Here is a 12,281-nt window from a genome sequence, read left to right on the forward strand (position 1 = left end):
GCAGTACAATGAGAGAATGGTATAAAGCCATAGCCAGCACACTGACAGTGCAAGGATATAATGCCTTCCACACATTTATAGGTTCATAGGTGTGTACTAGGCTAATAGCCCTGGAGCCTTTACAAGCCTAGCCCATAGGATTACCCTGGCATCGTGCCACCCGACCTTAGTTCCTACTGCCTCTGTCGAGTAGAACCACTGGAGTGATCCCCAGGGTGAATTTTCTATTTCCCATCCACTCATCAAGATTTCTCTTGAAGAGGGCAAGTGAGGTGCTCTGCTTATAGGTTCATTGGTGTGTACTGAATAAACAGCCCTTGCAGGTCTTGAATCCAGGACCCTGCACACCATAGTCAAAGCAATTTACCAGTAAGCCACCACAGCAGTTATTCCACAGACAGGGACTAAAGGTGGAGGTGTCTCAATTTTACATCTAAAATAAATATACCTCAAGTGTAGCCAAACAGGACAATATACTTGAGCTCCTCCATGTCCTGGAAACTACAGATCCATGTCTCACTAGTCTCATATGCAAAGCCAAGGAAATGATCAATAATCACATAAGAAACCTCCAAATACTGGACCTAACACAGTTTGTTTTCATCAACAGCTGATCATACCTACTCAACCTGGTAGGCTTCTTTGAGAAGGTCACCAAAGCAATGGATGAGGGCAAAATGGTTTGCACTGCCTACATTGATCTGGCCAAGGAATTTGACACAAAACCCCACTTGGGCATTGTTGATGAACACAAGATGTTAGGTATAAACACTTATGTCACCTGGTAGTTGGCTCACAGACAGGACCCAGGAAGTCAGAACTGGTGATTCCACCTCTGCAAAGAGGCCAGTCACAAGTGGAGTCCCTCAGGGATCAGTCCTTGGACTGCAGCTTTTTGACAGTTCCTTTTATGAAGTCGAGGTCAATGCCAAGGATCTCTGGCTGACCAAATTTGCAGATAACTGCAAATTAGGAGCTGTCATAAAATCCCTCACTGACACTAATTTTCTATAGGAAGGCCTAACACAGAGAAAATAACTTGCATCAGAGCCATGGACTAAAACTAAATGCCAAGAAAATCATAATAGTATCCTTTGGGAAGTAACCCCTAAGAGTCAACCCAGTAGTGAGGGACTTGGGGACACACATTGATAATAATCTAGCCTTTGACTATCATGTGTCTACAGTAGTGAGGAAATTATTCTATGTTGTGCATCTTATAAAGAAAGGTATGGTATCCAGGTTCAAGGAGGTCATTGTTCCACTGTATTCAGCATTCATCAGACCTATCATTGAGTACAATGCTGCTTTTGGTATGTACCTAACCAGGGACACAGCCATCACTAGACCATTCACAGAGGTTCATTTATTTATTTTATTTATTTTACATTTGTTGACCAGGAATTGTTTGACTGAGCTAAGAATAGCCCTTTTTCAGTGGAGGCCTGGGGAGAAAAGCTCCAAAACAAAAAGAAAAATTATCCAGCGCATTAAGAATTTTACAAATTCAAATGTACAAATAAAAGAAAGATTTACATAACACACATTCTAAAAGTTAATTTCAAGCACATTAGAAAAATAAATGATAATAATATAAAAACATTAGTCAATTTTGTTCTGTAAAACCAGCCATCATTAATTTACAGAAGATAAGACATAATGCAGTAGAGGCAAAAGTGAGAATAGTGGGGAGTTTATGGTATGTGAAGACATTTAAATAGGGTGAGAGCAAAGGTATGACCGTAGAGCTTTTAAATGTTCCTTAGCAGTTACTTTAAACTGTTTTAATTGGGTTTGTTACCTGACTTGAAGGGGAAGTTTGTTCCATGCAATAGCAGGATGGTAACTGTATAGGTTACATTCCATATTGGTCCTAGATTTCTATATAAGTAACAGGTCTTGGTCAGAGCTTCAAAGGGTCCTAGCTGGTGAGTAGTGAGCTATGAGGGAGGTTATATTAGAGCAATAGTTTGGTTTGTATAGTATAGAATGCATAATCTGGAGTTGAGTTAGGAGAAGTAGGTGAGGTAATTCCAGCCAATCTAAGTGCTTGAGTGAAATGCAGTGATGAGTTTTATAAGTGTGCTAGACAGAGAATCTAGCTACCTTGTTATAAGTTGAGATAAGTTCGCTTACGAGAGTGGAGTTAGGATTTGTGAGTATTTGGGAACCGTATAGTAGACTGGGTAAGAGCTAAGTATGAGATAGGGTTTCTTTAGCTTTGGCAGTAAGGAACTTTCTGGTTCTGTATAGAAGGCCACATTTTTGGGAAGTTTTCCTAATGCAATTATTGATGTGCAGGCTAAATTTAAGTTGATTGTCAATAGTGACACCTAGGAGTTTGGCACTAGTTTCTGGTACTATTTGGGTATAGTGAAAGTAGTTGTGAGATGATTAAGAGTCTTAGGAAGAAAGAGTGAGAGTTTGTTTTTTGGGAGGGTTTAGGATTAATTGATTGTTAGTGAGCCAGTTTTCCACTGAAGTAAAGGCGGTCTGTGTGGAAGAGATGAGACTAGAGAGAGAGTCAGAGATAGCGATGACAGTGGAAGTGGACTTATCCACATATTGTATGAGGGGTGACTGGATACAAGAGGTGTATAGCAAATTAGTAAAAATATTAAAGAGTAAAGGTCCCAATATAGATACTTGGGGAACACCCATTGCTACAGGGAGAGGGGAGAGAGTGCAGAGTGCCATTTAACTGATTGTGTTCTGTTAGTTAGATAGCTAGAGAACCAAGACAGTAGCAGATGAGAAGTTAAGATTAATCAGTCTGGTAAGAAGAAGTGTGTGAGCAATAAAAGAATATGGGCATAAGTAAAATGCAGACAGCCCCAAAACCCTATCCCTGTAGTCTATCTCCTACAGGCTGTTAAGTGGCGATCTATGTCTGGCATACAAGGCATCGCCAGAGCCCACCCTAATGGATGTCCTGCATATCTGTAAAATAAATAGCACCAGAATTACTCACTCTAAAGACTTAAGCCTTGCCTGTGATATAAACAGGACCTGCTGGAGAAACAGTTGTATATCCCAGAGACTACTCATGCTCTGGAATAGGTTCCCCGTCCATGCGAAGCAGAGTTCCTCCCTAACCCAATTAAAGTGTAACATGGACAACTGGATAGAGAACAGGAAATTTTCCCTGGTTTGGCACCTGTGTCTCTAATGGACACAGACAGCCTGTAAATGGGTCATCTCCCAGGCCTTTGCCTGTAAATGTTTGATCTCCCAAGCCTTTGCTTACACTTATCATGGGTACCAGTATTTGTAAGAGATTTGGAATACATGGCTAGCCTTATAAAGGCCCTTGAGGTCATTAGCTAATACACACCTATGAATCTATGCACATTTAGACTCAAGAATTGTACAATTCCCAGTTATGAAAGCATACATTCTAATAGCACATAAGGATCAATTGACATATTTGGTCTGCTAATTTCTGTACACACCAGTACTGCTTAAGCAGGAAAGAGCTTCAGATACACCCGTATTGCACATAGTTTATGTCTTTCCTTAAACTGCCTTTTTATTAAGATGTGTATTCGACAGACAGTAGCTAAACATTCATACTAGCAAGAAATGATCAAACATTACCCTTTACATTATGTTAATGAACAGAAAATGCTTCCTGTTTAGAAACACTTTATGAAGCATTTCTATTACTGTAACTAAGACATCCTATACACAGGAACTGGTCATTTCAATTTCATATTGGAAATGATACAGTGATGTGTTAAAAATAACAAAATTAGTGCCTATGGACTAAAACAGGATTTTGACTTCAATAAGAATTATATTCAGTATCTTGGAGGTGTTGTGTAATTTCTTCATTAAAGACATATACACCTTTAGACTGGTTAAACAGTATGTCTCCATAGAGTTAATCCAAGTTCAACTAACTGTAGGAAAGACCCCCCCACATGTCATTGTTAGCTATAGGTCTCCCATCAGGAACCACTAAGACCACATAGTCTACCTGGACCTACTTGAGTCACTCTCAGTATAGCCAACTACACCGGTCATGGGTGACTTTAACTATCCTTCCATCAATTGGGTAACATATATGAGCACTAACATGTTAGCTCAAAGGTTCCTAGACTTTATTAACTCAAATGCTCTGGAGCAGACAGTCAGCACCCCACAGGGGGCTCTAACATCCTTGACATAGTGCTCACCAACATGGAGGATCACGGCATCACCCCATGTATGGGGCCTTCCCTAGTAAATTCCAATCATAAATCAGTCTTGTATGAAGTAGCGATTGTACCTGATCCACCCTCTGCAGAAAAAAGGTTAAAAAAATTATCCAAAGCAAACTATAGCCTACTGAGTAATGGCATCAATGATGTCAGACCCCCTGCCAACACTGACAGCAATGACCCCTATATTGAGGTGTACACAAATGTCCTGTTTAAACACCTATATAAATGTACACACTCAGCCATACTGGAATGGATCAAATCAAGATCCTCATGAAAAAATAAGCCAGCCTGGAGGACATCCAGCATAAAAAGGTTATACAACAAGAGAAATAAACTGCTGTCACAAAACACGAGGTAATGATCCAAATAAAGGAAGAACTCCCTCCAAAGCATAAACAAGCAGATTAGACATCTTATAAAGTCCTCTAAAGCTAATTATGAAACTAAATTATCATCCCTAGCTAAGGTAAAAACATTCTTTAGCTATGCCCAAAATCTAAAAGGGAAGGCCCAGCTTTGTGCCAAAGTATCTGTGGGTGGTACCACTTATACTGAACCTGAGGACATCATCAAACCTCTCCACTAGCAGTCATACCCCATAACACACCTGCCACCAGTCCTCTACCTAGTATCTCCAGAGAGCAGGTCATAGCCACACTCTCCAAGGACAAAAAACACGACCTCTATGGGACTGGACAATATCCCAGGATGCTATTAAATGGTCTAAAACAGGAATTAGTGGAGCCACTGAGCATGCTCTTCAATCTCAGTCGAAGCACTGGCTTTGTCCTAGCTGAGTGGAAAACAGCAACCATAATCCCCTTGCATAAGGGAGTCCCTCAACTGACCCTGGGAACTATAGACCCATAAGCCTAACCAGCCTTATCTGCAAGGCCATGGAGAGAATCATCATGGATCTTATCAACAAGGATATAGATTACCTTTAAACTCTTAACCTGACCCAGTTTGACTTTGTTAAGGACAGATCTTGTCTGCTAAGCCTGGTGAATGTCTTCAAGAATGTCACCAAGGCTCTGCATGAAGGCAAAACAATTCACTCTGCCTGTCATGACCTAGCGAAGGCCTTTGACAGTCCCTCACTCAGGCATCATTGAGAAATAAAGTCATAATGGAGAACTGTAAAAAGGGGAAGAATATAAGTATGGCATAGAGTGACTATAAAAAAATTATTTGACTGTATCACACCTTAATGGATAAAAGAGTACTTAAAAATGTATAAGATACACCCTACACTGATCGATTACATTACAGTGACCATGAAACAGTGGCAGACCACTTTGTAATTAAGCCATAATAAAGGACAAATTACTCTTCCAGGGATAAACATTTCAAAGGGGGATATTCCAGGGTGACTCCATGTCACTGGTGCTATTCTGTCTTGCCCTTAACCCATTATGCTGTCTACTTAACAGATTAGGCCATGGCTATAAATTTGCTCCTAGAAAACAACAAAATGTAAAGACTTCTCATCTTCCCTTTGTCGATGATGCAAAACTGTATAGCTCATCAGATGAGGAAATAAAAGTACAACTGCAAGGAGTCAAAACTTTTCAGATGATATAAGAGTGCCATTTGGTCTTGATAAATGAGGAAAAGCAGCCTTTAAAGCAGGTAAACTGCAGCACTGAGAAAACATCATGGAACAATTATGTGATATAAAAGAACTTAAGCAAATGGCAGTGTATAAATATTTGGGAATTCATGAAGGCTCAACAATAAAACATGAACAAATGTGAATAAAACTTAGTAAGGAATATTTTAGAAGACTTAATCCTGAAAACAGCATTGACATCTAGGAACAAAATTCAAGCTATAAACCAATTTGCTCTTCCTGTCCTAACTTAACAGTTTTGGAGTGATGGACTGGCCCCAAAAGGTGTTGGATAGATTAGATAGGAAAACAAGAAGGATGCTTCATGCTCATCAAAAGATTTATAAAAATCAGCGCATACCAAGATTATATATTCCCCGTTCTGAAGGAGGTATGGGCCTCCTTGAAATTGATTACATGTATAGATCTGCAATCATGGGACTGCACACATATTTGCTGACTTCACCAGACCCAAATATAGTAAAAGATTTGAAACATGAGAATAAATCTAAGATGACTTCCCTGCTTAGTCTAGCAGAAGCATATCGGCGTCAAAAAGGAATGGAAATCAAACCAGAAGTAGATAAAAATCAGGCAGCAATGGAATGTGTCAAAAAACAAAAGAAAGAATATAAGGTGAAGGATCAGATGAGAAGGCAAGAAATGTGGTAAATGTATAAATATAATTGCAACTATAGAAAACTCCTGGAAGAATCTCATGTTGATCAGGATTGAATTCAGGAATGGTTAAGGAGAGGTGACTTCAAACCAAAAGATGAATGGTTAATATTGGTGGACCACGACAGTGGTCTACATACATGATGGTTTACATAGTCCATTGAACATGTGGGAGAAATGGACAAATGTAGATTGTGTAAAACAGAATAGGAAACAGTCATGCACCTTGTTGCTGGTTGTGATATACTAATGGCAGAAGGACTATATACTTAAAGGCATAACTACGCAACATAAGTACAACATGCTCATCCTCACACTATTAACTCTTACCTCACTTGGACACATTACTTCCTATCACCATACTAAGCCAATATCTGCCCCTCACCACATCACAACTATAGCACATACTACAACATTTAACTCACTTAAACACTGCATATACTCAGCTTTCATCAACATACATACCTATCACCACATAATATTACAAACACCAACATGCAAACAGTCAAATAAACCATCTTTACTATACAATAGGTACCTCTCCAAAATAGTAAAACTGATTATACACATTGCATCCAGACTTACACTCAGCAGAGACATACACCCAAACCCTGGCCCTACTAATCCTTCTATCAAGCTTCTTAGGACAAATACACCCCATCACCTACCTTACCTTCCCAAAAACAGCACCAGTCTGCTAGTACTAAATATTAATATTAGAAGTATTGCAAACAATGTCCATGACCTCCATGCAGATCTTTTCCTCTACTCACTAGACATAGTAGTTCTAAGTGAAACATGGCTAAAACCTACCATCTCCAATAGTGAAACCACCACCCCAGCTATAATGTACTATGCAAAGACTGAATAAAAACAAAGGGTGGTGACATCGCGATATTATTTCAAGACCAACTAAACATCACAACATTAGACATTCCTACTCCAAACTTAGGTACCACCGAAATTCTACTTTCCAGCCTAAAAGTTAACACTAGAAAACTTCCCACCAGGTAACAATATATCCACCCCCCTAGAAAACTTACTCCACTGGGCATCAGAGGCACTCCCTAAAGAAACCATTATACTTGGTGACTTCAACATTGACTGGACACAATGTAACTCAGCTATACCTACTAGCCATATTAACTTCCAAGTATTCACTCAAATGGCACCAGGAATTGTCATCTTTACTCCCAGTTACAATAGGGGTGCCACAAGGCTCCATTCTTGGTCCTTTGCTGTTTACTATATTTACCAACAACCTGCACATCTCTACCCTCCACTCCTCTGTCATCCAGTATGCTGATGACTCCACATTAGTCTCTGCCTCCTCTTCCCTCCAGGAACTACACCAGAAAACTCAAACTTCCTTTCTCTCTGTAGAATCTTGGCTTACTGACCATCAGCAAATACTCAAACCAAGCAAAACCAAACTTATCATCTTCCAACCTTCTCATCAAACCAACCCTAACCTCTCCTTTAACATCATATCCAAAACCAAAACTATCATATCTCCAGTTACTCACACTAAGCTTCTTGGGGTTACAAGTGACATAAGATGAAATTTGATATCCATATCTCTCTCACTATAAAGAAAGTGCATAACAAACTATGTACACTATATAGAAATAACCAGTTCTTAACAAACTCCACCAGGGCCACGCTTGCACATACACATCTCATATCTACAATACTTTATGCCTCCCCAATCCTCGACATAAGAAAAACGGAATTAAACAAACTAGCAGCGTGCTACAATAAAATTGGTAAATTCACTACAAATAGTTCTTATAGATCACACCACTGTATAGTACTCAAACACCTCAATTGGCTTGAACTTCCGCACCTACTTCTATATAATCAGCTTATCCTGTCACATAAAATCCTATATCACCCCAACAAAACCTCTTCCCTGCAAGGCCTGATAACTCCATATTCCAGTACAAGAAACCTTCGCTCAAACAATAAACTCCTCCTCAAGGTAACTAAAGAAAATAATGCTGCTGGTACATCCCTGTACTCTAACTCAATAGCTAAACAATGGAATAAACTGCCGCTATGCTCACAGCTATCGCATCCGCACAAGATTTTAAAAAATCCTTGCAATCACATTTGTCAAACTCATGGCTCTGCTACTGCATTACTCCAGGTTAATACTATAATCCCTCCTTTTCTTCACTCCATCTCCTTCTATCCTTAATAATCTCAATTCAGTCCCATATTCCCTCTCTCCTCATCCATCATATCCAAACTCACTCTTCTGTTAACTATGTCGCTCTGATGTTTGGGTTCGTGACCCACCCAGTTTGGGTTCATGAAGGGCCGATATTGTCTCCTGAACCTGATTGACTTCTTTGAATCAGTCTCCAGAGCCATGGATAAGGGTAAGGTGGTCCACACAGCCTATCTAGACCTTGCCAAGGCCTTTGACACTATCCCCCACTCTGGAATCATAGATAAACTTACTAAGCTGGGCATTAATCCTTACGTCACCCAATGGGTTGCTAACTGGCTTACTGATTGAACCCACAGAGAGACACAAAGTCATAAAATATCATGATTTGCAGGCAGAAATGAGAAACTGTGAAAGAAAGATACCCAGACAGTTCCAATAGTAGTAGGAGCAATGGGTCTTATAAAAAAAAATCTACAGTCATATTTAGCAATGTTAGTAACTCCATACATATTGCAGAAGGAGTCATTACTGGGCACATTGTGGGTGATGCAGAGAGCACTTATGACTGATGTCAAAGACTGAAACAAAACTAATTTCATGAACTTTAATCTTACTTTGACTTAGGAATGGGGGTGCATTCCTATTATGGGATTAGAAACCCAAACGACTTGGAGAAATTCAAAAACTGGGGGTTAACCCTTACATCACTAGATGGGTTGCCAACTGGCTCACAAACAGAGCACATACAGTCAGAATTGGGGATGCTAACTCTACTAGCAGACCTGTTACCGTTCCACAGGGATCTGTGCTAGGCCCCCTACTGTTTAGAATCTATTTTTCAGAAGTCCAGGTGAAAATAGATGGCCTATGGCTTAACAAGTTTACTAATGACTGCAAACTGGGTGCAATCAAAAAATAACCAAAGATGACAACATACTACAAATGGTCTTACAGACAAATTATTGGTGTCAAAGCCATGGACTTAAACTAAACGCAAAAAAAAGCATTGCCATCCACTTTGGCAAAGGAGAAACATCTGTTAATTATATTATTAATAATATCCCGCTAAGTTCAAACCCAGTGGTGAGAGATTTAGGAATGCAAGTTGATAGCAGCCTTAATTTTGATCATCAGGTATCCACAGTAGTAAAGAGGGCCTTCTACATTGCACACCTCATAAGAAAGGGTATAGCATCCAAAGCTAAGATGGTTATAACTTCCCAGTACTTGGGTCTCATCAGACCAATAATAGAGTACAATGCTTCTATATGTGCCTCTCCAGACATCTGCAGCAACTGGAGAGACCTCAGAATTTTCTCACCAAGAAAATTCTGGGCCTACAACACTTCGCCTAAAAGGACAGACTGAAGGCCCTATCACTTTACTCAGTATTGTACAGACAGCTTAAAGGTGAGTTGTGCCTGGTCTACAGAGCAGCTCAGGCCCTGCCCTGATGAAGCTGCTGCATATCCGCAAATCCAATGGGACAAGATTCACTCTGTCTAGGGATCTTAACCTAGCCTGTGACATTAACAGAACATGATGGAGGACAGATATGTCTCCCAGAGATTGCCATTCCTCTAGAACAAACTCCCAACTCATGTAAAACAGAGCTCCTCAATGACCCTACTTAAGCATAACCTGGACACTTGGATGGGAAACCATAAATTTACACTGGGGGTTTCACCTATGTCCCTCTTAGATATGGGCAGCCAGTGCTGATCTTAGATTCGCACACAAACATAGACTATATATCTTGGTCCATAAGGGAGCAAGGGTATAACATGACTAGGCTTGTAGAGGCCTTAGGGACCATAGTCTAGTAATCTGCTATGATACCATGATCCTATGAATACTAGCGGTGGAGCTGGAACAATCATTAGTATGAAAAATGGCATATACACTATAATGTTTTGCATACTGAGATATTGATGAGTTCCCTACAATGTATAAAATTGCTCAAAATGTTACCTTCCACAGCAGCCATATTTCCTTCTCTTCTTTTAGCTTGTTGACAGTTTCTTTCCAAAAAGTGTTTAATTTTCCTGTTGGAGCTAAAATATAAATGATTTACTTGTAATAAAAGCATTAATACACTGTGCAGAATACTTGCATTCTGTATAATCACCAGATATTCATTTCTTCCATTTTCATTTAATTGTCCAAGCTAGAAACTACAGTTAAAAAGCTTATTGTTCTTCTCTTTGCATTTTAATTAATGTACTAAAATAAAGAAAATATGAATATATACATGCATAAATGTAGTTAGCACACACAGGAAGTCTTTTGCTATGTCTAGTTTGCCCAGCTGTTGCAGCTGACATGGTTGTTTTTGTGGCAGAGAGGTATAAAATCTTCACTGTGACCTGCAAGGCTTGCGTTCAGGTAGAGGACTGGTTGCTGGAGGAGCTGACAAAGGATTGAAGAAGAATGAAGAGAGTCATGCTGTGTTTATATCACGTTATCAAAAGATGAAAATAGCGAATGCTACTTCATTGGCCCCAAAACATCTAAACATGAAAATATCGAAAATATCAAACATTCAGAACAGCGAATTCGCTGCTCCGAAACATACACACAACACAAGCACATCAAACAAACAGCAACCACACACATACACTTAAATTCCTACATCTAATGCTACACTAAGCTAGACATACACTACTATCTACCCACTTACCTTAACCCAAACCCTAAAGTCCGTCACTATCGCACACTCACCTAACCCGCGCCCTAACCCTAACTCACTTAACCAGCCCCTAACCCTAACGTACAAATAATCGCGCACTTACCTGAACCCAACCTGTAACTTTCCACCACAGCGCTAAGAATAGCGAAGCCACAGAAACGGCCAACCAAATTTTTTCCCGAGGAAAGAATTCACTGTTCTGCAGCTTCGCTATTCTTAGCATTCACTGAATAGTGTTCAATATCAGAACATTCAAAGTTTTAATACTTCGATGTTCTGATATAGACTTGTCATGCTTGCCTATCTCAGTGGACAGTGCAAGAACAAGGTAATTGTGCATGATGTCATGGCCCCCGGTGGAAATGAAGTATCACTAACAGGAAGGATCAGCAAGTTATAAAATAGGTATAAGGCTGTAGGTCGTATCAGCAATACCTCATTGACTATATTTGCCAGGACACTGGAAGGTGTTCAGTCAAACAGACAAAAGAACCTTTGCGAACCACAATATGATGGCTCCATCCCACTCCTGCACCATGACAAGCACAATGTCATTCAGACATATTGTTATGTATGAATAATGATGGAACATAGGAACATTGCGGGATCATACCTCTCAACTGTCCAGATTTTTGCCTCATATTTTTGGTCTGTTCCTCATACATTTTTTGGTTTCTGGCAAATCATTGAGGGCTGAAGTCAGAAAATAATGATTAACATTTGAGTTTCAGACTTCATTCCCTTCTGAAAAGTCATGCTAGTGCAAACTCTGTTACTTTGTCAGCTTTTTTAAGCTTAAAAGAGCAATATTAAAATAAAAAAATGTCCCTATTTTTGGGACTTTGTCCCCCCATTTTTAGGGAATTGTCCAGATTTCTTGCACTGAGAGATTGATAGGTATGTGAGAAGTTGGTTAAAAGG

At 39.7% G+C, this 12,281-nt stretch overlaps 1 protein-coding gene across 1 annotated transcript in view; it reads right to left on the bottom strand.

The window, feature by feature from the left end:
* CSF3R (colony stimulating factor 3 receptor) overlaps positions 1-12,281 on the bottom strand; it is a 556,874-nt gene that overhangs the window by 285,812 nt on the left and 258,781 nt on the right. Inside the window, exon 8 of the mRNA XM_044089705.1 lies at positions 10,643-10,725. Coding sequence (XP_043945640.1) covers positions 10,643-10,725 — 83 coding nt within the window. The remainder of the gene's footprint in view (positions 1-10,642; positions 10,726-12,281) is intronic.

The sequence above is a fragment of the Protopterus annectens genome, chromosome 1.part1, assembly GCF_019279795.1.
Source record: "Protopterus annectens isolate FY-2018-M chromosome 1.part1, PAN1.0, whole genome shotgun sequence".
Classification (NCBI taxonomy): Eukaryota; Metazoa; Chordata; order Ceratodontiformes; family Protopteridae; genus Protopterus; species Protopterus annectens.